This window comes from Martes martes (genome assembly GCF_963455335.1).
Source record: "Martes martes genome assembly, chromosome: 8".
In the NCBI taxonomy this organism is placed as follows: Eukaryota; Metazoa; Chordata; class Mammalia; order Carnivora; family Mustelidae; genus Martes; species Martes martes.
Window position 1 is genome coordinate 99,073,969 of NC_137895.1, and position 26,985 is coordinate 99,100,953.

At 40.6% G+C, this 26,985-nt stretch overlaps 1 protein-coding gene across 1 annotated transcript in view; it reads right to left on the reverse strand.

Annotated features, from left to right (window-relative positions):
* Positions 1 to 1,058: 1,058 nt before the first annotated feature.
* LOC308347141 (uncharacterized protein C12orf56) overlaps positions 1,059 to 26,985 on the reverse strand; it is a gene marked incomplete at its 3' end in the record, with an annotated part of 92,129 nt that continues 66,202 nt past the window's right edge. The window contains exons 7-13 of the mRNA XM_080810280.1: positions 20,235 to 20,341; positions 18,471 to 18,560; positions 10,973 to 11,096; positions 8,500 to 8,574; positions 7,829 to 7,903; positions 3,621 to 3,799; positions 1,059 to 1,185 (exon numbers count right to left, since the gene is read on the reverse strand). Of these exons, the coding sequence (XP_080666406.1) occupies positions 1,059 to 1,185; positions 3,621 to 3,799; positions 7,829 to 7,903; positions 8,500 to 8,574; positions 10,973 to 11,096; positions 18,471 to 18,560; positions 20,235 to 20,341 (777 nt within the window). The remainder of the gene's footprint in view (positions 1,186 to 3,620; positions 3,800 to 7,828; positions 7,904 to 8,499; positions 8,575 to 10,972; positions 11,097 to 18,470; positions 18,561 to 20,234; positions 20,342 to 26,985) is intronic.

The window sequence follows — 26,985 nt, forward strand, 5'->3', positions numbered from 1 at the left end:
TCCATGTGAAGTCACCCGCTGAGCCAGGATAGCAGAGGAAGGCACTGCCCCATCACAGAGCGTTAGGAAGGGGGAATGTTAGAGCTTGCAGAACATCTCGTCCCACCCTTCCACACAGCAGAGTAGACTACTTGTTTGGGGTCAAGTAGCGGGTTAATGGCTCAGCCACATTGCATTACCAGATGTCACGAGTGAGTTTAATCCTCTCTCCAGTGCACAGCCTGGGCACATCTGGTTTGGGAGCTCTTTCTTTGGGGTTTTCTCTGATCCTCCTTCAAGTTATGGTAGGTCAAATAAAGGACCCACTTTCTAAGTTCTTGAAAGTCCAAATTCAATAGCTTAAAGTGAAGTTTTTGGTGGATTAGTTTTTTGCCATAAGATATAGTGAAGACATTTTTTTCCGATGGTTGGGAGAGCCATAACTGCTTAGAGATTTCTCCTCCATGGAGACTCTATGAGATCGCTTGCACTAGCCCACAAGTGCCTGAACTGAGCACCAGAATGCACTTAATTGTGTTGAAGAAAGTCCAAGCTTCCTTCCCCACGATAAATGAGGACCTGACCTTCCTTACCGTTATGCCTGTGTTCTTCTGCTCATTCTCCCATGAATACTTATTTCACTAGAATTTTTACAGATGGAGAAGGAGGGTGTCGGCCTGCTGCTCGGCATTTCTTGTAATGATCACTTTGTAAACCACAGTTTATCTTTGGACATTTCAGTGACTTTCTACCACTCACCATTATTACACCAACAAAACTGATCAGGTTGTACTTTCTACAGTTGTTCTCCATGGCCTTCTGTTCCCTTTGTAGTATTTTATTTTTAGAAACATTTTTAGAGGAACACTTGTTTTTAGCATCACTTTACGAGTATCAGTGTATTTAAAGTTTCTTTTTCGTGGCAGATAAAAAACTTTCAGGACTTCTCTTACAGGTATTGTTGGAACATTCAAAATAAAATCTGTTTAGGAGACACAGGGATATCCAGATATTAAACAAATCAAACAAGTTTTCTCATAAATATTAGGTCGACTCCTGGTTAACACTTTAGACTCTTACTAATATTTCACACATTGTTTCTGTTCAACTAATTTCAGAACTTCATGAAAAAGCTGAATAGTAGGTTGGGTAAGAGGGTACCACAATGGGAGCCTTTTTTCCAAGGCTGGCATGTGAATAAAGTACCTGCAAATCATAAAAAGAAACAAAATAGCTTTAAAAACAAGAATTTCACATTGGTCACATCGGCACGTATTCACTCACTGGCGTAGGGCCGTTGGATATGGGGGTCTAAGCTGCAAGATTTGGCCAACATTTTCAGTTGTTTGATCTCCCCTGTTGAGTGACCTAGAAGATCTCAGACATGTGTGCCTTTCAGCTCATTGAGACACTTGACGACAGCAAAGGAAGTGAATTTCATTCACGATGTATCCCTTATCAAGGCATGAGTAGGGAAGCCAGGACTGTCCTCACCACAGTGTGGGCTGAGGCTCCTGTTTCTTGTTTCCTTGGGCAGTACACAGGAAATTGAAATCAGAGGGTCAGGTTGTGAAGGGCAGGGTTCATCCCCACGGCCTTAGTAAAAGTTTGGGAAAGGCCAGGCGAAGAAATGAAGAAACGAAAGGGAGAAAGCCACACGCTGTCAGGTGATGGGTTAAAAGACGGGCTCTCAACCCCTGGCTGCCTGCGCATTAGAATCACAGGCCAGGTTTTTTAAATGTCAATACTGGGCCCTACCTCTGAAGGTTCTCCATGAGACCTGGGTATCAGTATTTTTTCATAGTTGCTCTGGTGATTCTAATGCACGCAAGTTAATTAATCAGTTTAAAACAAGGATCACAAACCTAAATGCCCGAGGTAACCCATTGGGAGGAAGGTCAGTTGAGGGTGGAGAGGAGGCAGTGCCACTAAGGGGTGCAGGGGGCAGCTGCTAGTGGGCTCCTGCCAACTCTTGTCACGCAGGAATGTGACACTGTTTTGGCAGTTGTTTGGATTTTATTTTATTTTTTTAAGGATTTTATTTATTTATTCATGAGAGACACAGAGAGAGAGGCAGAGGGAGAAGCAGGCTCTCCAAGGAGCAGGGAGCCCAATGCAGGACTTGATCCCAGGACTCCGGGATCATGACCAGACGCTCCACCCTCTGAGCCACCCAGGCACCCAGTTGTTTGGATTTTTAAATGTGCACAACTAACACTGGAAAACTGGACTGTGTGATACAGGCCACAACATGGATGCAGCTTGAAGACATGATGCTAAGTGAAAGAAGCCAGATACAGTAGGAGTAGGCCATGTATCGTATGATTCTGTTTACATGAAATGTCCAGAATACACAAATCCGCAAGGAGAGAAGGTGGATTCGAGGTTGCCAGGGGCTGGGGGAAGGGACCATGGCATGTGACTGCTTAATGGGCACCGGGTTTCTTTAGGGGTGATGAAAATGTTCTGCAATTAGACAGTGGTGATGGTTGCACAACATCGTGAAATGTATTAAAAGCACACTTTAAAATAGTGAATTTCATGCTTTATACATTTTACCTTTAAAAAAATGAGGAAAAAAATTAGGTTGTGTGGACCAATTCTGAGCAGGCCAAACACATCCCTTTTATAGGAGCCAGAGTGGAACCTAGGGTGTAAAACCACATGGAGGAAAAACAGGGTGCACAAATTGGGCCAGAATGTTTTAAAAAGCCATTCTAGGGCCATAATGTATGCCTCTACAACCTTTTATGTCTGCACCGAGACTGGGAACAAAGCTATGCCTGCTGTACCCTTTTCATCTTAAGTCCGAGGCAAGCTGGTTGTTTTTCTTGATAGGTGCTGATGCGGAGCTGAGCAGCTGCCCGTCTACAAATAGAAGGAGGAGGCCCCAAGGTGTAGAACCCCCGGGCTAGTGAAACCCAAGCTCGTTAACCGTAGCTCTTCCTTACTGTTTGCTGACTGAGGAAGAGAGGGGTGAAGGAGACAAACAGAAAGTAATAACCATGGGGCACCTGGGTGGCTCAGTGGGCTAAAGCCTCTGCCTTCAGCTCAGGTCATGATCCCAGGGTCCTGGGATCGAGCCCTGCATCGGGCTCTCTGCCCAGCAGGGAGCCTGCTTCCCATCTCTCTCTCTCTGCCTGCCTCTCTGCCTACTTGTGATTTCTGTCTGTCAAATACATGAATAAAATCTTTAAAAAAAAAAAAAGAAAGTAATAACCACGCTTGTTAATTGTTTCTCCTTTATCAGCTGTGGTTTGCTTCCCCACACCCCCAGTGCTTCAGTTCAGTTCGCCATCCCTAATTCGTCATCCCTTTCCTTAGGGTTTGTTCCTCTTGATGCCTCACAGCGTGTGAAAATCGTAACTACTTCTGTGAGGGGCTGGCTGCCACAAAGAGAATGAGACAGGAACAGTTCTTCAGAGAAGAGTGTGAGGTTTCCTTAATCTTTTCTAGCCTGGGAATACACTTCAAATGGCAGTGGTTCTTAGAGCTCCCCCTAACCCTGCCTTACCACAGGTCAAATTGAGATGCTATTAAACACAAAACCAGAATTGTCCATCTTCGCTTCTTCTAAAGATTCTGCCTGAAAATCAGAAATGAGCGGATGCTACTGCAGATTCGATCCAGACTTTTCTTACCTGAATTCTTCTCTGTAGTCGTTCCTAATATACTCAGCTAAAGTCTTGCTGTGCTGCAGGCAGCTCCTGAGGATGTAAAATTGCTGATACAGCAGAACTGCTTGGCTGGGACTTAGCAGCGGAAATGAAGCTGAAAGCCCCTTTACCATTTGTTTCACAATACTGGCCACGAAAGTGATCTAAATGAGAAAAAAGCTGTTACATGTAGGCTGCATGCCACCCATAAGGCACCTGTTTCAGCTGGGCCCTCACCTCTAAAGCTAGGCCGAACTCCTCACCACCCCTACACCAGTACTCTTGCGCCGTTTCTCATGGAAACGGCACCAGATCATAGACCAGTTGGGTTTACCGTTCACCCCCTCTAAGCAGAAGCAGAATGAATACTGACTGTCAAGGAACTTTGGCTCCAATGTAAAAGGAGAACATTGGATAGAAGGGGAGCTTGGAAGGGTCCATGGCCTCCTCCAGGGTAGAAGATGGTTTCTCTTCTCTTCTACTGTGAAGGACAAATGGCCCACCAAGATAAACTTCCTGTGACTTTGAAAGAGGGTTCCTCCAAGGTGGTTGTTCTCAAAATTTAGTATGCATGAAAATCACTTAGGCAGCTCAATAAACATGTGGAATCCTGAGCCCCACCTCAAGATGTTTACCATAAACAATTCTGATGCCTTTGTTCCTCAGGCAACGCCTTGAGAAACACTAAGTGAAAAAGCAAAGAAAACCAGGCTTGACACAAGCAAGTGATGTTGATGTCCCTGGGGTTTTCATCAAGAGTATGTCTGCTATCATTTCTGAGGGGGAAATTAAAATGGAAATAGTAGCAATAATGTGAAGTTATTGAGTTGCTGCTTCTCACACACCCATAAAAAGTCATTTACAACAGAGCCAAGGGGCATCTGGCTGGCTCCATTGTTAGAGCATTTGACTCTTGATCTTGGGGTCATGAGTTCAAGCCCCTGCATTGAGTGTAGAGATTTGTTTAGAAAAAACACACACACACACACACACACACACAGACCCAAATTACAAAAACCAAGAATAATGGATTCCACAAGTCTTTTTTTTTTTTTTTTTTGAGGGGGGCACATTTTAAAACAACTACCCATAAATGTAGGCACTATGAAAACAGGAAGGAACTCCTTTCAAGCTCTAACCAGGTCCCTTTGCATGCCCATTAAATTAGTATCAATAAATATTTTGCCTTTTCTATTGATGTTGCTACTGGCCCTTCTGAAGTACGACAGGTGATTTGGAGTGGGTTCTCCCCAGTCCAGATCTGTTTACCTGTATTGACTAAATACCGCACCAGGGAAACACTGATTGAGGTTGGGGAGTCTGGAGCAGTAGAACAAAGCAATGACCATCTGGGGATTAAATCTGTAACTTCTTTTGCATCTTGCTGTCACCAAGCAAGAGAATCAGCCAGAGCTGACTGACATACAGGTTGATTCAATGATCACAACAGTTTTCTTGCTTGCACATTTCTCTCATATGGCTAGTTTATACCCATACTCTTTAGAATGGAGTTAATATTGAAGCTTTCAACAGTGTAGTAGTCCTTTTGCCACCTTTCATCCTGGCATATGTCACAGACTGGCTTCATACTCAACTCAATTCCTTTGGTGAACCAACCCTAGAGGTTGATAAAGAAACTTCCCTGTGGCTTGAAGTCTTTAGTACCCCCAGACTTCACACAACAGTTCAAATGATAGAGTCTGCAACCACCGTACAGAAAAAGGAAGGGTCTTGCATCGTGCACATAAGAGCTTCTGTTGCTATGAATGACTAGAACTTTACAATACTCCTTGAAGTGAGGAGAGACTAGTTAGCATCTGTGTGCTGTTAAAGGAGCCAAGTCTGTGGGCTCAGTCTCTATATAAGGCAGCTCAAGGGTACCCTCTGGTGCTAACCAGACTTTTGTAAACATATGCCACAGGGATCTGGCAAGAAAATCTGCATTCCCGAAGACATATTCAGCGTAACTATAGAAAATACCCAAAGTAGGGAACCACTGATGGCCAACATGTTTGTATATGAAAAGAGAACATATTATGTCATGTCAAATCCTCCATTAGCAATGAAAATTTAGTTGGGTTTACTACTTTTTGAAGAGATCTCCAATTAATGTATGTTGATTGGATATATGAATATATGAATGAATAAAGGAAAATTAAGTTTGGGAAAATGAGAAGAGATTAAGGGATGAAACTTTTTTATAGAATTAATTCAGAAGGTATTTTATCGAATATCCGTTATGTGCCTACCACAACAGATATAGCTCCCACCCTCATGGCACTTGGAGTCTGTTGGGGGAGAATGACATTGTGTCAGTCTTGACAGACTGGGTTATACTGTGGTAACAAATTTCAGGAAATATTGTGGTAACAAATTTCACAACAAAGGTTTACTACTTGCTCACATTGTATGACCCTTATGGGTTGGCAGGGGGTTGTACTCATTGTAGTCACTGAGGACTCTCAGTGCTGCCACTCAACACACAAGGAAAAGAGAACGCAGAGAAGCATGCATTTGCTCTTAAACCTTCCGGCAAGAAGTGACACAGGCTACTTATGCTCACATTCCATTGGCAAAAGCAAGAACAGAGACCTACCTAATTTGAGGTGGGGAGGGCAGTACAATCCTACTGTGTGCCTGGAAGGAGAGAGAGCCAGAATGTATGTAGGCACTAATGGCTACCACAAGGAAGAACCAGATAGTAATGCCAACAAATGCCAACTGCAACAGTAACAAGTCCTATGAAGGGAAGGAAGAGGTCTTCTTCCCAAGCTATGACTATGTGTGCCGATAATGGGGAATCTGATCTAGTCAGAGGTGAGAAAATCATCCCCGACCCTGTCCGAGGAAGGGACACTGAGGCCTAAAGGATGAGTAGGAGTTAACGTGGAAAAAGGAGGGAAAAGCATTTTAGACAGAGGAGAAACGGTGAAGGTCCTGTAATGGAGTTGGTGGTGCTGGAGGTGGGCAGTGAGTAAGAGGCCCACAGAGGTAGAGTGAGGGACTAGATGAGCCTTGCAGGCTCTTTTTTTTTTTTTTTTTTTAAAGATTTTATTTATTTATTTGACAGAGAGAGATCACAAGTAGGCAGAGAGGCAGGCAGAGAGAGAGAGGGAAGCAGGCTCCCTGCTGAGCAGAGAGCCCGATGCGGGACTCGATCCCAGGACCCTGAGATCATGACCTGAGCCGAAGGCAGCAGCTTAACCCACTGAGCCACCCAGGCGCCCCGCTCTTTTTTATGAGAGATTAAAGCAAGGCATGACATAATCAGGTTTTTTGGAATAGATGTCTTTGACTAGTCTGGTGGGAAGATAGGGACAGACCACATAGATGTGACTGTAATGTCAAAGACAGAGACAGTGGTACTATGGACCAGGATGGCAGAAACCAGGACAGAGAGCCCCAGTGATCCCCAGTGTTAATTCATACTCGCCAACTCATACTTGGTGTTTAACAAAAACGTTCAGGGGGTGCCTGGGTGGCTCAGTCGGTTAAGCAGCCTGCTCTCGATTTCAGTTCAGGTCATGGTCTCAGGACCCTGGGATCCAGTCCTGCTCAGTGGAGAGTCTACTTGTGGAACCTCTTCCTCTCCTCTGCCCCTCCCTCCTGCTTGTTCTTGCTCTCTTTCTCAAATAAATAAAACTTTTTTAAAAAGACAAATGTTAATATTTTCACTTACTTATGCAGCCAATATTTTAATGCATTCTCTTTCCTACAGAATATATCTTAGGGTTTTTCATGAAGTGAAGATCACATTTAAGAGATCATTTCAGGGGGTTCCTGGGTGGCTCGGTTGGTTGAGCATCTGACTCTTGATTTTGGTTCAGGTCGTGATCTCAGGGACATGAGATTGAGCCTGGCATCTGGCTCTGTGCTTAGTGGAGCCTGCCTAAGATTCTCTCTCCCTCTGTCTCTGCCCCTCCATCTCCCACTCATGCTCTCACTTTCTCTCTCTCAAAAAAAAAAAAAAATTGCTTTTTTAAAAAGGATGTCATTTCAGTACCTTAAGCACTCAGGACCCAAATATAAAAATGCTTTGTTTTAATTAAATAATATTTAATTTAATTACGTTTTGCTTCTGTTTTATAAATATCACTACTTATAGAGAAAATTTGCATTTTATTAAGTAAGCGCAAGAGCACCTGTTTAATTAGCTGGGAGTGGTGGTCTTGTTTCCGCTTCCGGGTACTTACTGTGGGAGGATGACTCTGGAGGAAGGACATCATCCAGCTAATAGCAAACTTGGTGGATCCCAATCCAAGATTTCCCTGAAAGACTCAAGGAAATAAACAAGTTGTATTCATGAAGTCCAAATTGTACATGAAAGGATATTCACTCTCAAATACATTTTATCTTGATTAATGAAATCTCTATAATCAGTGTTTAGAAAAAAATTTAAAAAGTAAAATCAGGGGGTGCATGGGTGGCTCAGTGGGTTAAGCCTCTGCCTTTGGCTCAGGTCATGGTCTCGGGGGCCTGGGATTGAGCCCCACATCGGGCTCTCTGCTCAGTAGGGAGCCTGCTTCCCCCTTTCTCTCTGCCTGACTCTCTGCCTACTTGTGATCTCAGTCTCTCTGTCAAATAAATAAATAAAATCTTAAAAAAAAAGTAAAATCGGTATCAGTAAAAAATACAAAATCCGTAAAAAAAGTAAAATCAGTAAAATCAGTAAGATAAACTGGATGAGTACTTGAGAGCAAAAGTAGTATCATTTACGTTAGCTGACTTTGGAGACCATCTCTAATACAAGTATATTAAAGGTATATTATTATTCATATGACATAGAATCATAGGTATGTAATAGTCATATGATATATATAACAATCATATAGTATAACATAGCTGATAAAAATATCTATGGTACCTGCTGAAAGACAAGAAGTATCTCATATAAAAGTGCCGTAGCTGTATCTGTATATTCCACAATAAGCTTCTGTAACTGGAATTTTAAATAATAAGACAATATAATTAGCAGATCGAAAAAAATGGTAATTTCTCCTGGTTGCCATTAGGTACTTATAAAAGGATTTTTGATTAACTGAAAATAAAATGAGTGTGGTCAGTTTTCCTATTCTGTTTGATTCAGATATTCTCAAAACAAATGAACAAACAAAAATGGCTCATAAAAAGACTACACATTGAATAATGTCTACAAAAGTGGTTCAGGGAAAAAAGATATAGAATGTTACCACACAAAAAAACCCCTGCATACTTGATTTGCAAAATCATTCAGATCAGTAACCCTACCTCATTTCAAGACTATTGAAATATGCTCCCTAGAATTAAGGTGGGAGATTCTCTGGGTAATTTAGGCTTAAGCCCAGCATGAACTACAACTCCCTCTGTGAAATGGGTAAATATAGGGCTTAGAGTTTTTTCTTTTTTTTCTTGCAAGAACTCCAGTTAGTGAGGCTGTCTTCTAGCCTCAAGTAACTCTTCTGGCCCATACACCACTTGGTGCATGAGAGCTGTGCCTATGAGCATTGATACAGGCCAACACATCTTCCCTGACAGGATTCTTTGCAAGAAAGAGCTCTAGCTTGAAATCTCCCACTGTGTTAAACCTTGGAACCAAAATGTATATGATCTGCTCATGGCTGCACTTATAGCCCAGGCACAAAAGATCACCAAGTCCAAAAGCAGGAAACTCAGACCTATCTATTCTGTCCACTACATATTTTTATAGGGATATACCATAGGCAATCAAGTCAGCTAATCCAAAACCAAATTCATTGTTTCCCTTTTGAACCTACTCTTCCTGCTGTAATTCTTTTTTTTTTTTTAAATTCTTGCTGTAATTCTTATCTGATACCCAGCCAGAATCTAAAAGTCATCCAATCTTCACAATTTATATTCAACATCAACGTATCCATGCAATTTCCTAAAAATTTCTGGAATCTATTCTCTTTACAACTACCATCCCCTTTTCTTTTCTTCATGAATTTACTCAACAAATATGTGTCTGACACTGTACTAAGTGTTGGGGATACAGTGGGGAGTAGCAGAGACATGGACTGTGCCGTCATGGAAGATAGTCTAACAACAGTCTAACAATCAAATAAATAAATGCATCGTTTCTAACTGAGAAAGAGTTCTGAAACAAGAGTATAGGAAGTTAGGAGAGCTCTAAAATGAAAGTGTAAGTCTCGTTTTGGGGGTCGAGGATAGCTTCACTCCGGCCTCTGTCATTCCTCACCTGGTTGTCTGCACTAGCTTCTTAGCCCTGCTTGAGTCTTGCTTCCATCCCACTCTTTAAACCCTAATATTACTTACTCCACTGTTGAAAATGGTATCATAGGTATTCCGCATAGTCTCTAATGTTCACATATATGAATAGTTCTATAATATTCATACAAATGAATATTATATTCATGCTATATTTAATTAACATCTGTGTCTCTAACCAGACTATAAACCAGTGAGGGCAGAGGTTGTGTCTATTTTGCTTCTTGTTTGGACCCCACTACCTAGCACACTGTTTAGCTCATCACAGAGCTTCAATAAATATTTATTGAGTGAATGAATACATTTAAGAGTTTTCTAAAACATAACTCTAATTGTATGTCTAAGAACTATCAAATCATATCCCATCCTTTAAAAAAATTCAGAACTAATAAAAATAAACTAATAAACTAATAAAAATTTGATTTATTCTCTCAGAATATGTGCTTTCTAGGTAGTCTGATATTTCTAATGTTTTAGTAAAACCTTGGAAAAACAAGTAATTCTTGCTAAGTTTGCACTGCTTAGATAGGTAAGGAGATGGTAAACTAAGGCAAGAGAGTTAACCTTAAAATCTCTTAAAGACTGTTCTTTTGGGCTCCTGGGTGGCTCAGTTGGTTAAGTGTCTGCCTTCGGCTCAGGTCATGACAGGGTCCTGGGATCGAGTCCTGCATCGGGCTCCCTGCTTCTCCCTCTTTTTCTCCCCCTCCCTCCTGATTCTGTGCTCTCTCACTCTCTCTCTCTCATTCTCTCTTATTCTCTCTCAAATAAATAAAATCTTAAAAAAAAGTGCTTTTTTACTATTAGACCCCTACTGTGGAATTACATATACATAAATATTTTATATAGAAACAGATTTATCTAATAGATACTGAATACCTATTATTTTCCTTAGTATACATACTTTTTTCTTAGTGTACATACTTTAAAACATATAAAATAGATATATTAATATTGACAGAATAGCCATCTAAGTTTTGAGGTTAATGCAAAATATTTACTCTTTGATTTAATTATATTTCTACATTCTACAATGTCATGCTCCACATTAGAAGACAGGAAGCCAGGGCACCCCTAAATATTATATTTAGTCTACCCCCAAATTCTCATCTCACCTTAGCGTCAAAAGACATCTCAACTAAAGTTGAATCAGCCACCAACTGGATATCAAACACAGGACAAGATTTTGGAATCTGAGGTTCACTAATTAAAATTACCAAGAGATTAAACAGTGTTCCCCTGAAAAAATAAATAAAAGGCAATTAATGAATAAAGTTTGAAAAGAAAAACAGTAAAGCCAAGTTTGTAGGCATTGAATATAATTAAAAGTATAAAGCATTGCAGACCATTCTTGACTGAACTTTTGGATCCTTGGACATGCAGACAAAGTGGTAAAACATTTAAATGAAAATATATAATTTCTTGGTCTTTTGACTCAAAGCAAGTTTTGTGTTTTGTTTTTTTAAAGAGAGTGTGCTCAAGTGCAAGAGCAGGGAAGGAGGGGGAGAGGGAGAGAGAGAGAATCAGCAGCAGCATCCATGCCCAGCAAGCAGTCCACAAGGAGCTCCACCTTGTGGTGGATCATGACCTGAGCTGAAATCAAGAGTCCATCACTCAACAGACTGAACCACCCAAGCACCCCTCAAAGCAAGTATAGTTCTAGAAGTTCACATAGCTTAGAAAACTTAGTAAGTCTGTACTTAAGGGAAATTTGGGTTATTTCAATTAAAGCAGTATTTTTCCAAAGGGCTCTTTCTGCACCCCTACAAAGGGCTTTTTATAGACTATTAATTCCAGGCAATATTATAGTCAAAATAGATTCTGTGTAGAAGAGGTATAGGAGATACTTGGTTAAACCAAATTCATTGAATATCTTTACTATTGGACTTCTCAGAAGCTTTAATATGCTCACATGTATTGTTTATCTCCAGGGGAAAGAAACTGCTTTATGAAGCATTTCTTAAAATGCTTATTTAATCACAGAGGGGTTTTTTTGACTCTAGAACTCTTTTTAAATTTTTTAATTGAAATATAGTTGACATATTAGTTTCAGGTGTACAAGATAGTGAGTCAGCAATTATATACATTATCAGATTCTTACCATGATAAGTATAGTTACCATCTGTCACCAAATGAAGTTATTACAATATGATTAACTGTATTCCCTATGCCATACTTTTCATCCCTGTGACTGGTTTATTTTAAATTTGTACCTCTTAATCCCCTTTTCCTATTTTATGCATGCCCCCCATTCCCCTCCCATTTGGCAACCACTTGTTTGTTCTCTGTATTTATGAGTCAGTTTCTCTTTTTTGTTGTTATTTGTTGGTTGGTTTACTTTGTTTTTTAGATTCCACATGTAAATGATATCATATGGTATTTGTCTCTGACTTATTTCACTTAGGGTAATACCCTATAGGTCCCTCCATGTTGTCACAAATGGCAAGATTTCTTTTTTTTTTTTTAAGTTTTAAATATCTTTTTTTCATTTTTAATACATTTTTAAAATTATTTTAATTAACATATAATGTATTATTTGCCCCAGGAGTACAGGTCTGTGAATCATCAGGCTTATACATTTCATAGCACTCCCCATAGTACATACCCTCCCCAATGTCCATAACCCAACCATCATCTCCCTACCCACCATCCTCCAGCCCCAGCAACTCTCAGTTTGTTTTATGAGATTAAGAGTCTCTTATGGTTTGTCTCCCTCCTGATCCCATCTTGTTTCATTTTTTCCTTCCCTACTCCCAAAACCCCCGCCCGGCCTCTCAAATTCCTCTTATCAGAGAGATCATATGATAATTGTCTTTCTCTGACTGACTGATTTCGCTCAGCATAATACCCTCTAGTTCCATCCACGTCATTGCAAATGGCAAGATTTTGTTTCTTTTTGATGCCTGCATAGTATTCTATTGTATATGTATGTATATGTATGTATGTATGTGTGCATGTGTATATATGTATGTATGTATGTGTACACACACACACAACACTCTTCTTTATTCATTCATCTGTTGTTGGACATCTAGGTTCTTTCCATAGTTTGCCTGTTGTGGACATTGCTGCTATAAACATTCAGGTGCACGTGCCCCTTCAGATCACTACATTTGTGTCTTTGGGGTAAATACACAGTAGTGTGATTGCTGGGTCATAGGGTAGCTTCTATTTTTTTCAACTTTTTGAGGAACCTCCATGCTGTTTTCCAGAGTGGCTGCACCACCTTGCATTCCCACCAACAGTGTAGGAGGGCTCCCCTTTCTCTGCATCCTCGCCAGCATCTGTTGTTTCCTGACTGGTTAATTTTAGCCATTCTGACTGGTGCAAGGTGGTATCTCATTGTGGTTTTGGTTTGTATTTCCCTGTTGCAGAGTGATGTGGAATACTTTTTCATGTGTCTGTTGGCCATCTGGATGTCTTCTTTGCGGAAATGTCTCTTTATGTCTTCTGCCCATTTCTTGATTGGGTTATTTGTTCTTTAGGTGTTGAGTTGGATAAGTTCTTTATAGATTTTGGATACTAGCCCTTTATCTGATATGTCATTTGCAAATATCTTCTCACATTCTGTCAGTTGTCTTTGGGTTTTGTTGACTGTTTCCTTTGCTGTGCAAAAGCTTTTCATCTTGATGGTCCCAATAGTTCATTTTTGCCCTTGCTTCCCTTGCCTTTGGTGATGCTGATTTCATTCTTTTTTATAGCAAAATAATATTCTACTATATATATACACGACACCTTCTTTATCCATTCATCTCTTGGTAGATATTTAGGTTGCTTCCGTATCTTGACTATTGTAAATAATGCTGCAGTCAACATAGGGTTGCATACATCTTTTTGGATTAGTGTTTTCATTTTCTTTGGATGGCTACCTGGAAGTAGAATACTGGATCATATGGTACTTGTATTTTTAGTTTTTTGAGGAACGTCTATGCTGTTTTCCAGAGTGGGTGCACCAGTTTATATTCCCAACAATAGCACCAAAAAAAAAAAAAAAAAAAAAAAGAGGATGGAGCTTTTCTTTTAAACAAGGCATTTCAGGGCTTACTGTTCCACTGAAGTACTAGATATTAGTTAATAAAACTAATACTACTTTAAGTCTTTTCCGTTCAAAAGCAGTGTACTATCCATTAACCTACACTAATAACTCAAATTGTCACTATGTGTTTGAATAATGTACCCTGTTATTTGAAAAGGAAAAGGAAAAAAAATCACAATTCAAATTGAGGATCCTGAGGCAATGAAGTTTGGCAGTACCATCTTCATATATGTTATATAATTCACACATAGTTGAAAAGGAGCCAAAAGCAGATCACTAGGAAAATTGGTTGCCGAACTGAAGACAGTATCAGAGTAGCTTTGACGATGGGAGCAGTAAAAGAACTTATAGCTAGGACTATATAAAAATCCTCTATCACCATAAGCATTTTCATAATGGACTAAAAGAGACTATAAACAATCCCTGTTTAGTAATATTTGAGGCTTCCCAATCTTTTTATAATCACTTAAATCATCACCATGATTAGACGTTCATGATTAACCAAAATTTTAATAAAAAGAGAATTCCCCTCCTTTCTCCAACTCAAAAAGCAAGTTAGTTCTTATATCTGCAAAATAAGAATCATGTCAGCACACTAATCAAAAAAGCAGGGTATGTCCTACAGGATATTTGTTAATGTTTTATTCAGGCTACTTTAAAATGGCCAATCTTACTTTTAGAAGACCCTTCCAAAATCAACAAAATAGGGCGCCTGGGTGGCTCATGATCATGATCAGGTCATGATCCCAGGGTCCTGGGATCAAGATCAAGAGCCACGTGGGGCTTCCTGCTCAGTGGGGAGTCTGCTTCTCCCTCTCCCTTTTCCCCTCCCCCTGCATATGCTCTCTCTCTCTCTCAAATAAATAAATAATCTTTTTTAAAAAAATCAATAAAACATTTCATTTAGAAGCTTTTCCTGATCTTAAGTTTAAAATGATATTCCATTTACTGATTTATTTAATGTCCTTTATTTTCAGCAACAGCTTCTTTTCAAAGTATCATATATCCAGGGTTAAAGGAAGGAACTCTCAAATTCTAGGTCACTTTCTGTGATAATATATGAATTTAACCTTAACAGTATTAAAGTATGAATGGATTTATGGCACATTTCAGGAAGAATTCAATGAACTGAATTGAGCCAATAAAATCTTTACTTATAAAAAAAATACAGAGGAAAATGCTGAAATGAGTAAATGCTTTTTTATTTGCTCAAATGGAATTTAGTTTGAAATCTACTCTTCCTGCCAACACTATTTAAAATCCACGGGGTCAATAATAGAAGAAATCTTAATCTAAATGGTAGTTTCATCCCCAAAATAAAGACTTGTAGGAATGACATCACATCCTTAAAAAGTGGTGCCAACAATGTTGATACTTTCATTGTTTAGATTGTTATTATTTCCAATGTGAGAATTTTGAATGCATTACAATATATTTTATAATATATATACAGACTTTGAAAGGCAAACTCATGGTCTTATAAGTCACTCTGTGTTGTTTGTGGTTGGCAGAATTCTAATATGCCTTCCAAGATTTTTGCCCCTGGTATATGCACCCTAAATAATCCCTTCCTCTTAAGTATGGACAGGACCTGTGAATATATAAAGCTATTACTCTTGTGATTATGTTACGTTAGATGAGAAAGGTAAAGGGATTTTGCATACATAATTAAGGTTCTTAATTTGTTGACTTCCGAGGTAATCAAAGGGAGATTATCCTGGGTGAGCCTGATTATCCATTTGAGCCCTTCAAAGAGTGCTTAGAGTTTCTCTGAGCACAGAGATAGTTTCTTGCCAAGAAGCAAGCAAGTTTATAAGGAAATTGCTTCAGGCCGCAAAGACCCAAGTGAGCTTGGAAGATAAGCCCAGGCTCAGACGAGACTGCAGCCCTAGCCTGTTGTCACCTTGACAGCCACCTTGTGAAAACCAGAGCAAGGTGATCCAGCTGTGCTATGCCCAGATTTCCCAATCCACAAAAACTGTGGATAAACAGTTTATATTATTTTAAGCCTCTGAGTTTATAGTAACTTGTTACAGGGTAATAGAAGATTAATGAAGTTGTATTAGACATTAACTGTTAGTTAAGACTACAAGTAACATGACTTGACCCTATGCATATCAAAATTGGCTGAAAAGTTAGTATTACAGCCGGACTCTATTATAGCAATATAATATATGCATTGAAATACATGGAAAAAGAAAGAAATACATAAAAAGAATTAGTCATCTCAGAAAGAGGCTTACTATAGTGGTACTGATGTGGCCAAACCAACTTAAGACAGAACAATTGAAAAAGCAGAGGATAGTAAGAGTGATGGTTCTTCAACTCAGAGAGAGGTACGAACCAAAAGATGGACAAAAAGGGTAACATAATTGAGCAATAATTCAGTGTGTCTAGATATAAATATAAGAAGTAATCTTGAATTTCTATCCTGGAGATTGGGGAAATGATACTATCAGCTGCATGAAGAAGTATACAGAGGGGGCACCTGGCTGGCTCAGTTGGTGGAGCCTGCAGCTCTTAATCTCAGGGTTATAAGTTCAAGCCCCATACTGGGTATAGAGATTACTTAAAAAAAAATAAAATCTTTAAAAAAAAAAGTATTCAGAGAAAATAATAGTGTGTGTCTTCCCTGTTTGCTCTAAAGCAGGGGTCAACAAACTATGACCTGTAGGCCAAATAGCCCAGAGCCTGTTTTTATAAATAAAGCGTTATTGGAACAGAGCTGTGCCCATTCATTTATATATTGACTGTCACTCTTTTTATGCTGCAGTGGCAAAGTTGAGTAATTGCAACAGACACTCGATGACCTGAAAAGCGAAAAATGTTTATTCTATGGCCCTTTATAGAAATGTTTGACCATTCTGGAGTATAGCATAGTACGCCCACAGTCCCTGGCACAGAGCAAATTGCTTAAGAAATGTTCATGAGGTGGGCCTGGGTGGCACAGTCGTTAAGCGTCTGCCTTCGGCTCAGGTCATGATCCTGGGGTCCTGGGATCGAGCCCCATTGGGGCATTAGACTCCCTGATTGTCAGGGAGACTGCTTCTCCCTCTCCCTCTGCTTGTGTTCCCTCTCTCGCTGTCTCTTTCTGTCAAATACATAAATTAAATCTTTAAAAAGAAAAATGTTCATGAATATTATCATCAAAATTCATTTGTAAAGTTCTCTAATAAATAGCCAGGACAAACATTAAAGTTTTTATTCTTCTCCCTGGTTCAAATGTTTTAGAACCCACGGCCCTCATTTTCCTTCCACTTTTTAATACAGAAAATCTAAATAAACAGCTGTTGACAGTGGAAAAAAATTAAGATTATAGTCTGAACACTGGCTCAGGATATAATTCATAGTCTGTAAACCATATAAAAAGGTCATATAAAAAGGTCAAGCACATGCGCACATGTGCAAAATATGTGCAAACACATATTTTCTGTGGCAAAGAATGCTACTGTCCCCCTAGTATACGTTATTTCATTCTTCCTTTTAATAATAGGTGTCCCTATCACCATCCAAAGTTTAGCTAGCTACAGAGCCATGCAACTGCAGACACATCCGGCTTCTCTTGCAGCTAGATATGGGCATATCCCTAAAGTTCTCATCAGCAGAATGTGAGCAGAAAAGTCTTAGATGCTTCTCTTAAAAAGGAAATTTGCTTGCCTTCTACTTCTCTTCCTGCATCCCATAGGGTTTAAAGAAGTCATGAGGGCAGCCAACTTCAACCATAAAGACAGAGATAGTATAATAAAATATGTCAGAGCAAAAAAAGGGAAGGAACCTAGGTCTCTGGATGATCTTCTAGAGGAAAGCTTGACTGTCTACTCTGGACTAGTGTATGAAAAATGCCCCATTTTAATCTAAATGCCCCATTTCTATCTTCTGTGGCCCACATATTTTAGCATATCTTTATCATAGCAGCTTACTCTATATGTTAATAAACCCTCCTGCTGTCACTCACTTCAAGGTCACACAATTATCTATTAAATGAAGCTACTATTAACTCCTGCCTTTGCAATGTGATCTTTTTGTTTTGGGGGTTTACGGGTACTCTGTAAAATTCTAGTAGAGAACCCCTGGCTTTTAATGTATGATGGGGCATTTGGGCTTTTTCAAGTTCACCAGACAATGACAAAAGATAAAATTATGCTAAGAGAATCTTTGTGCCCTTAATAATCCAGAGAGACTGAGAGAACTCACTATATGCCGTGTTCATCACAGAAGAAAGTGGAAAGGCAAAGGAGTTTAATATACTTATAAGGGGACTGGACAGAGAAGTCAGAGAGCTATGAGTTTTGGAAGACACTCAATAGAGTAGTTAATGGGTTGTAACTACAAAGTGCCAGTGTCTCCTTCTAAAAGACCTTACTTCCGGATGCCTGGGTGTCTCAGTGGGTTAGCCTCTGCCTTCAGCTCAGGTCATGATCTCAGGGTCCTGGGAGCAAGCCCCGCATCGGGCTCTCTGCTCAGCGGGGAGCCTGCTTCCTCCTCTCTCTCTGCCTACTTGTGATTTCTTTCTCTGTCAAATAAATAAAATCTCTAAAAAATAAATAAATAAATAAATAAAATATAAAAGATCTTACTTCTTAGCTGCCAATGTGTTCAAGCGCGATGACTCAGTTTCTGTTTCTCTGAACATCAGTCCCAGAGTCTGTATAATTTCAATGCATGCTCTGGAAAACAAAGAGAAAAAAGCACAAAAGTGGCATGATTGCATGACAAGTTCAGAATTTCACAAAATTAGTGACCCTTGATAAAATTGCTCTCATATCTATATAGAAAACGTACGGGAAGGAAATTCTGTTTGTTAACTATCAACATTGGTTGAGTCCCTACTCTGTGATTGCTACATGGTAAACACTCAACAACATTTGTTGAGCGAATTAATTAATAGCTGAATGTCAGGATTACAAGTCATTTTCGTAGTGTTTTTGGTCCTTAACATTTTTTTCTGATAATCACACACTATTTTAAAATTATTTTTAGGGGAGCCTGGGTGGCTCAGTTGGTTAAGCATCTGCCTTCAGCTCAGGTCATGATCCCAGGGTCTTGGGATTGAGCTCCTTGCTCAGTGAGGAGTTTGCTTCTCCCTCTCCCTCTGCCACTTTCACTGCTTATGGGCTCGTGCACACTCTCTCTCTCTGTCTCTCTTTTTATCAAATAAATAAATAAAATCTTAAAAATAAATAAATGAAATTATTCTTAATAATTTTGACTTTTTCCAGTAGGTAATTTCTGGCTCAAAATTTCAAAGGTAAAAAAGGGAATTCAGTGAAAGTTGTTTTCTCTGATGCCCTTTTTTTTTTCCTTTGGGACAACCAATATTACTAATTTCTTATATAGCCTTTCTTTCTTTATTTTTATGATTTTATTTATTTAGGGGAGAGAGAGAGCACACAAGTAGAGTAGGAGGGGTGAGGGGAGGGGGAGAAGGAGAAGCAGATTCCCACCGAACAGGGAGCCCGAAGTGGGGCTTGATCCTAGGACCCAAACGCTTCACTGACTGAGCCACCCAGGTGCCCCTATAGCCTTTCTTTAAAAAGTAGAACAGGGGCACCTGAGTGGCTCAGTGGGTTAAAGCCTCTGCCTTCGTCTCAGGTCACGATCGCAGGGTCCTGGGATCGAGCCTCGAATTGGGCTCTCTGCTCGGCAGGGAGCCTGCTTCCTCCTCTCTCTCTCTCTCTCTCTCTCTCTCTCTCTGCCTGCCTCTCTGCCTACTTGTGATCTCTGTCTGTCAAATAAATAAATAAATAAAGTCTTTAAAAAAAAAAAAAGTAGAACAAGGGTGCCTGGGTAGCTCAGTTGATTAAATGTCTGACTCCAGATTTCAGCTCAGGTCATGGTCTCAGGTTTGTGAGATCTAGTCCTGTGTCAGACTCTGAGCTGGGCGTGGAGCTTGCTTAAGATTTTCCCTCTCCCTCTTCCTCCCCCCCCCTCCAAAAATAGAACAAAATGAGTGCTATTTTAAAAAATTTTTAAAAATCTATGTGAGGCAAAACTGGGATGCCTGGGTGGCTCAGTCGGTTAAGCCACTGCCTTCGGTTCAGGTCATGATCCCAGGGTCCTGGGATCAAGTCTCGCATCGGGCTCCTTGCTCGGTGGGGAGTCTGCTTCTCTCTCCGCCTCTGCCTGCCACTCTGCCTGCTTGTGCGCACGTGCTCTGTCTCGCTGTCTCTCTGTCTCTCTCTCTCACAAATAAATAAATAAATCTTTTAAAAAAAATCTATGTGAAGCAAAACTTGCAGCACCATTAATCATTAGTAAAGAATATATTTTGTCCAGTGCCTTCCATTTATCTTCAGTACCCTCAGGGGAGAAAAGTCTATGACTATCCAGTTAGTACTTACACCAGCTCATCGGCCCGTTGGCTTTTATTTTGAAGTGAGCTCTTATCCCTAGACTCTGGCAAGTACTCATGAAGTTTGTTCACCAGGAAATAGAAGAGGTCACTGGTCTGTGAAAGCAAGTAGGAAAGAAGATGGTCATTAGGTATCAGTTGGTAAAACTCTATCTTTACATAATAAAAATATGAAGATACTATATGTTCTCTGGGAACCAAGTGAATTATAATACCTCTCATTAATAATAGCATAACCCAAAGTGAAAACACTTTTTACTTAAACCAGGAGACCACGGTCCTGGTGAACAGAGCCCGAGCTAAAGCCTAGAGTGTGAGGCTAAGAGATGCCCCGTAGGCCCGGCTCTACTGTTAATACTGAAGACCCTCCAGATGTAGGTGTATAATCTCAGGCAAATCATTCAGTTACCTGCGAATACTAGATTAAATGGAGGCTCCTATAATTCTTGCCTTTCCAAAGTAATTTGACCTTTGTGAGGGTACAACGAATAATGTCTAGAGAACATTTTTTTTTTTTAAGATTTTATTTATTTGACAGAGAGAGAAAGACAGGGAGAGAGAGAACACAAGCAGGAAGAGTGGGAGACGGGAGACAGAGAAGCAGTCTCCCCACTGGCAGGAAGCCGGATGCGGGGCTCAACCCCAGGACCCGGGGATCATGACCTGATCAGAAGGCAGATGCTTAACAACTAAGCCACTCGGGCACCCCTGGAAAAATACTTTTTAAACATGTTTGCTAACTTGCAAGTGAAGGCACAGACTGGTATAGCCTAATGAAGACAGTGAAGAATGATACTAATAATTCTGTTAATACAGTGGAAATGTCGATTGTCATCTCTGACAGAATAAACACTGACTTAAGAGTGCGCGAACCAGTTTTTTTGTGCTTCTGTGCAGTCTCTTGAGATAGATGTGAGCATGAAAAAAGCACTGGCCCATGAAATCAGGCAGGTTGGTACTAATGAGAAAGATAATGTAATTGCTTCTCTCTTCCTTTTCTCTCTTACTCATTTTTTTCCCCAGGACTTTTGTCTACTGGTGACAAATTAGACTCTGTTTAGAAAGGTATTACGTGTACCTTTATTTAGGTGCTAAGCCATGACAGGAGGCTGAGGATGGCAGGGGGAGAGAGGGACAGGAGGAGAAGGAGCAGGGTGTATGCCGGGCCCTGGTAATTGAGCACAGTGTGGTGGCTTTGTACACTAACTCTGAGGTCACACCCCAGCTCTGCCACTGGTTAGCTGTATGATATCTGGCAAATGACTTACACGCTCTATGATTCAGTTTATGTCTCAGATAGAGTTAATGTCACCTGGTTGGGGTTGCAGTAGGATAGTATCTGTAAAGCCTGAATGGTGCTCAGCACATCATAAGTGCTTAATAAATTTATCAGTTACTATTGTGATCTCCCACCTGCTCACTAGCTCAGGAAGTTTTATTTTATTTACAAAGTTTTGTTGTTGTTTTTTAAGATTTTATTTATTTATTTGACAGACAGATCACAAGTAGGCAGAGAGGCAGGCAGGCGGCGGGGGGGGGGGGGGTGGGGAAGCAGGCTGCCCGCTGAGCAGAGAGCCCAATGTGGGCCTCGATCCCAGGACCCTGGGATCATGACCTGAGCCAAAGGCAGAGGCTTTAACCCACTGAGCCACGCAGGCGCCCCTTATTTACAAAGTTTTATTTGTAAAGTATCTTCCACCACCCTGCAACAACATGGAGAAATCTCAAAACTGTTAGGCCAAAGGAAGCTAGCACAAAAGAGTACAGAGTACATTTCTGGGTAAGTGGAATCCGAGGACAGGTAAAACTGATTTATAGCGACAGAAAGCACAATGATTGCCTGGGTCCATGGATGGGAGGAACTACCTGCCAAAGGGTATGAGGTAGCCTTATGGGGCGATAGAAGTGTTCTAAATCTTGATTGGGGTGGTGGTTATATGGATTTATACATTTGTCAAAACTCTTTAAACCAAACCCTTAAAATGAGTGCCTTTAATTATATGTAAATTATATCCCAATAGTTTCTCCAAAGAAGATGTACATATGGCTAGTAAGCACATGAAAAAATACTCAACATCACGAATCATTAAGGAAATGCAAATCAAAACTACAAATAATCAGAAAATAACAAATGTTGACAAGGGTGTATGAAAACTAGAACCTGTGTGCATTGTTGGTGGGAATGTACAGTGGTGCAGATGCTGCAGAAAACAGTATGGTGGTTCCTCAAAAAATAAGAAATAGAATTACCAGAGGATTTAGCAATCCCACTTCTGGGTATAGTCCCAGAAGAACTGAAGGCAAGGTCTCAGAGAGATTGACACACCCATATTCACAGTGGTAACGTTATCAATAGCTTAAATGTGGAAGCAACCCAAGTATCCATCAATGGAGTATGAAAAAGAAAATGTGGTCTTTACATACAATGGAATATTATTCAGCCTTAAAAAGGAAGGGAGCTCCAACACTGATGAACCTGCGAGACATGCTGGGTGAAATAAGCCAGTGATAAAGAGACAAATACTGAGTGATTCCACTTACATGAGATACTTAGAGAAGCTAAACTCATAGATGCAGAAAGAAGAATGGTGTTGCCAGGGGCTGGGAGAAGGGACGAATAGGGAGTTATTGTTTAATGAGTATAGTTTCAGTTTTGCAAGATGAAGAGTTCTGGAGATGGCTGCACAATGAGACAGTGTACCTACTTAATACCACTAGACCATATGCTTAAAAATGGTTAAAATGGTGAATTTTCTGTTATGTGTATTTTACCATAATAAAAAAAAATTGTTGAATTAAGAAAGAACCTCATGGAAGAAAAATAAAGGGTTAGGAAGGAATAGGAATGGAGAACTCTTTCCTTCACTCATTCATTCATTGAACATATAACTACTGATTGGCAGCTATGTAGCAGGTGCTGTGCTAGGTAATGAGATACCACCTTGAGCAAAGCAGACATGGTATCTGTACTCCTAAAGCGTAGTTTCATCAGTCTACCACAAAATGTTCTCATAATTTAAAATTTACTTGTAAAAAAGAGAGAGAAAGAGAGATTACCTGAAAGAAAATTATACCCCATACAGATGATTTCAAATGGGGGAAACTGTGTGTGTGTGTGTGTGTGTGTGTGTGCGCATTTATAATACAATTATGTATACATACATAATATGCAATTATGTATATTTGTAAGATTTTATTTATATGAAATATTCTATGTATAATTTTCCATCATCTTGCCTAGGAACCAAAAATTAGAGGTGTCTCTTATCTCCCCACCCCAGTGAAGGTTCCTAAGGAAGCTTCACACCACCTCATGTTCTCCAGGGAGCCCAGCACAAAGTGGGAAAACCACTGCTTAAGCATAAAGCCATAACTGGTTAAAGAAAAAAAGTCCTAGGGTTGCCTGGGTGGCTCAGTCAGTTTAGTGTCTGCCTCTTGATCTCAGCTTAGGTCTTGATCTCAGCGTTGTGAGTTCAAGCCCTACCCCGAGTGCAGAGCCCACTTAATAAAAAAAAGAAAAGAAAAAAGCTCTGAAAGAAGATAAAAATGTTGACTTTTGTGAATTATATATGTTAACTCTGTTTAAACGAATATAAGACTAGATTGTGTTTATGGATTAGAGAGAGAGAACATAAGGCTACCAGGTCTTGGTGGCATGGTGGTGGGCAGGGGGCCCACACCATGTGTGGAAAGATCACAAATAGGAGACTGCCCATATGCCTTTTATTTCCCTCTCTATTCATTTTGGCCTCTAATTTTTTTTAATCCTTTTTTTTTAAGTAGGCTCCATGTCCCACGTGGGTCTTGAACTCACGACCCTGAGATCAAGAGTCACATGCTCTACCAACTAAGCCAGCCGGGGGCCCCTTGGCCTCTCGTTTTTGACAGCTGAATTAGAAGATCAATTTTAGTCCATCTAAGGACATTACCTTAAAGAACAGCTGCATTGTTTTCTTTTTTTTTTTTTTAAAGATTTTATTTATTTATTTGAAAGAGAGAGTGAGAGAGAACATGAAAGGGGAGAAGGTCAAAGGGAGAAGCAGACTCCGTGTGGATCCAGGAGCACAATGCGGGACTCGATTCCAGGACCCCAGGATCTTGACCTGAGCTGAAGGCAATGGCCCAACCAACTGAGCCACCCAGGCATCCTGCAGTGTTTTCAATTAAGCAATAGAACGTGAATGTTCTATTCCTAAACTTCTTTTTCTTTTTTAACTTTTTTACTTAGAGAAATTAACTTTAAAAGACATCTTTCTTTAAATATTTTAAATTCATTTAATTAACATATAATGTATTATTGGTTTCAGAGTTAGAGGTCAGTGATTGATCAGTCTTATGCAATACCCAGTGCTCGTGACGTCATGTGCCCTCCTCAATGTCTATTACCCAGTTACCCCATCTCCCCACCAGCAGCCCTGAGTTTGTTTTCTATTCCTAGATTTCTGATCAGGTTAATTTTTCACAAGAGAATAGACTTTCAGTTCAGTATGAATTGATTATGAGCCCTGGTATAAACATGGTATTGTGTGAGGCCTTAGGGAGAGTACAAAGATGAGTAAGACACATGCTTTCCCTGAAGAAGCTTATAGCATATAATGGTAAATAAGAATAATATGCCAGTAACTATAGTGAAAAGGAGAATATCTGCGCTAATCTTGAGGGTAGGAACTGTGTCATGCTCACTTTCCTAATGCCTATTCCCATGCCCGGCACAGAACAGGCATGCAGTAAATATTTGTTGAATTTGTTAAAGAGAAGGTGCTATGAGAGATGCCCTAGGATGGCATTGTCCAATAGGTAGCCGCTGGCCACGTGGCACTATTTAAATTTAAATTGACTAAACGGAATAAAATTAAAATTTTACTTCCTAAGTCATTGGCCGCATTCATTGTGGCTAGTGGCTACTTTACTAGAACAGCACAGATTAAAGAACATCGCAGAAAGTTCTGCCATAACAGATCAGAAAGAGGAAGTTTCCAAAGCTCCCCAGGGAGGACGACAGGAAAGGCAGAAGAACAGCGTTTGAGAGATCACAGAGAGGCAGGTAGAGGGAGGGGAGAAGCAGGCTCCCTGCTGAGCAGAGAGCCTGATGTGGGGCTTGATGCGGGGCTCGATCTCAGGACCTCGAGATCGTGACCTGAGCTGAAGGCAGAGGCTTAACCCATTGAGCCACCCAGGCACCCCTGAATGGGTAGGATTTTAACAAGAGAAGATGGAAGGAGGATTAGCCTAGAGATGGTGAACAGCAGGGGAAAACAAGGAAGGGCTGGAAAGGACAGGGTATTTGAGTCATCCCCGTGGATGGAGCTTTGAGAGGAAAGAGGTGAAAATGATGCAGTGTGGGGCTGAGTGGGTTAGGCCTAGCTTTATTCTCTTTATCTACATCTTTCTTTTGCTGCACAGTTGAGGCCCCCTGCATCAGACCCATTTTAAAATGAGAGACCCTTAAATGGCCTCCAGACCAATACTCTGGTGTTCAACATCAACACCTCTCTTCCTCTTCTAACCTGTAGGATGTATCTCAGTTCTCCTACCTAGCCATCTGCTTTAAACCCAGTCCCCTGATGGTGTCAATGGACATCTCTGGGCCCTTGCTCTGTCCCTTGCCAGCCCTCTCTCAGCTGCTAGGTTTACTCTTGACAACCTTTATATCGTTGTCACCTCCCCAACCCCACATTCCATGAAGCCCCTATTGCCAAACTCTAAACACTCAGGTCTTCCTGGTGCCAAATGTTTGTGCAGACATTTGGGTATAATCCACCCACATGCTGGAATGACCTGATGTCTCATTTTGCACACTGTGTAGACATCACTCACCCTTGAGCACTGTGCCTTCCCTGGGAGCATCTACAGCTGGATTGGTTTGCTCAGTGCCTGCCCTGTGCAGATAGATGTTGGTCCCTTGCTAAAATAAAGGCCATATCTGTCCAAACTTGGAATCGGTGACAGCGGTCATTAGTGGGGAGCCTTAAATGCCAAAGCCAAGGTGTTTGTACTCAGTAGGGAGAGCCACCAGAGGCTTTTGAGCCAGCAGGATCACACAATCAGTGATGGATTAAACTGATGCCATGTGTGCGACGGACTGGAGAGGAATATTTGGGTTGGATATACCAATTTCCTTAGGCTTTCCAAGTGGACTCCCATTTCCATGTTCATAATCACTTTGGGTGTCATTTCAATGCCTGTCTCTCAACTCTCCACAGTCCTCTGAAGTTTTGGAGTCAGAACCTGAATGTTCTATTCCTAACAGGCTGTATCCAGTAAAAGTCTAAAAAGATTTAGACTCGGTAGCACAACATCATCGTTACCTGTTTCAGTGTTATAGGACATTCGACATACTATTCTATACAGCTAATATGCCCTCTGATTAGGGTGATCAGCCATCCCAGTGTATTTGGGACAGTCCTAGGTTTTGTACCGAAAGTCCCATATCCTGCGAACTTCCTCAGTCCTAGGCCAATTGGGACAGTTGGTTACCCAAATCTGGGCAAACCCACGTGGTTGGTCATCCTACATGTGAAGCACTTAGAATCTAAGAAATGACCAGGACTGTCTTGTATGTTGGGGAAGCTGGGCACTTTGCAGCTAACTACTCAGTAAAAGGTTGCCAACTATGAGACCAGTGGCCAGAATTACGATACAACATACAGCCATCAACATGTACTCGACCCAACGCAGGGCTCACCCCCTCACTTAGGCCTCATTAGGACCACACCAGTACTCACTGGGGCTTCTGAGTC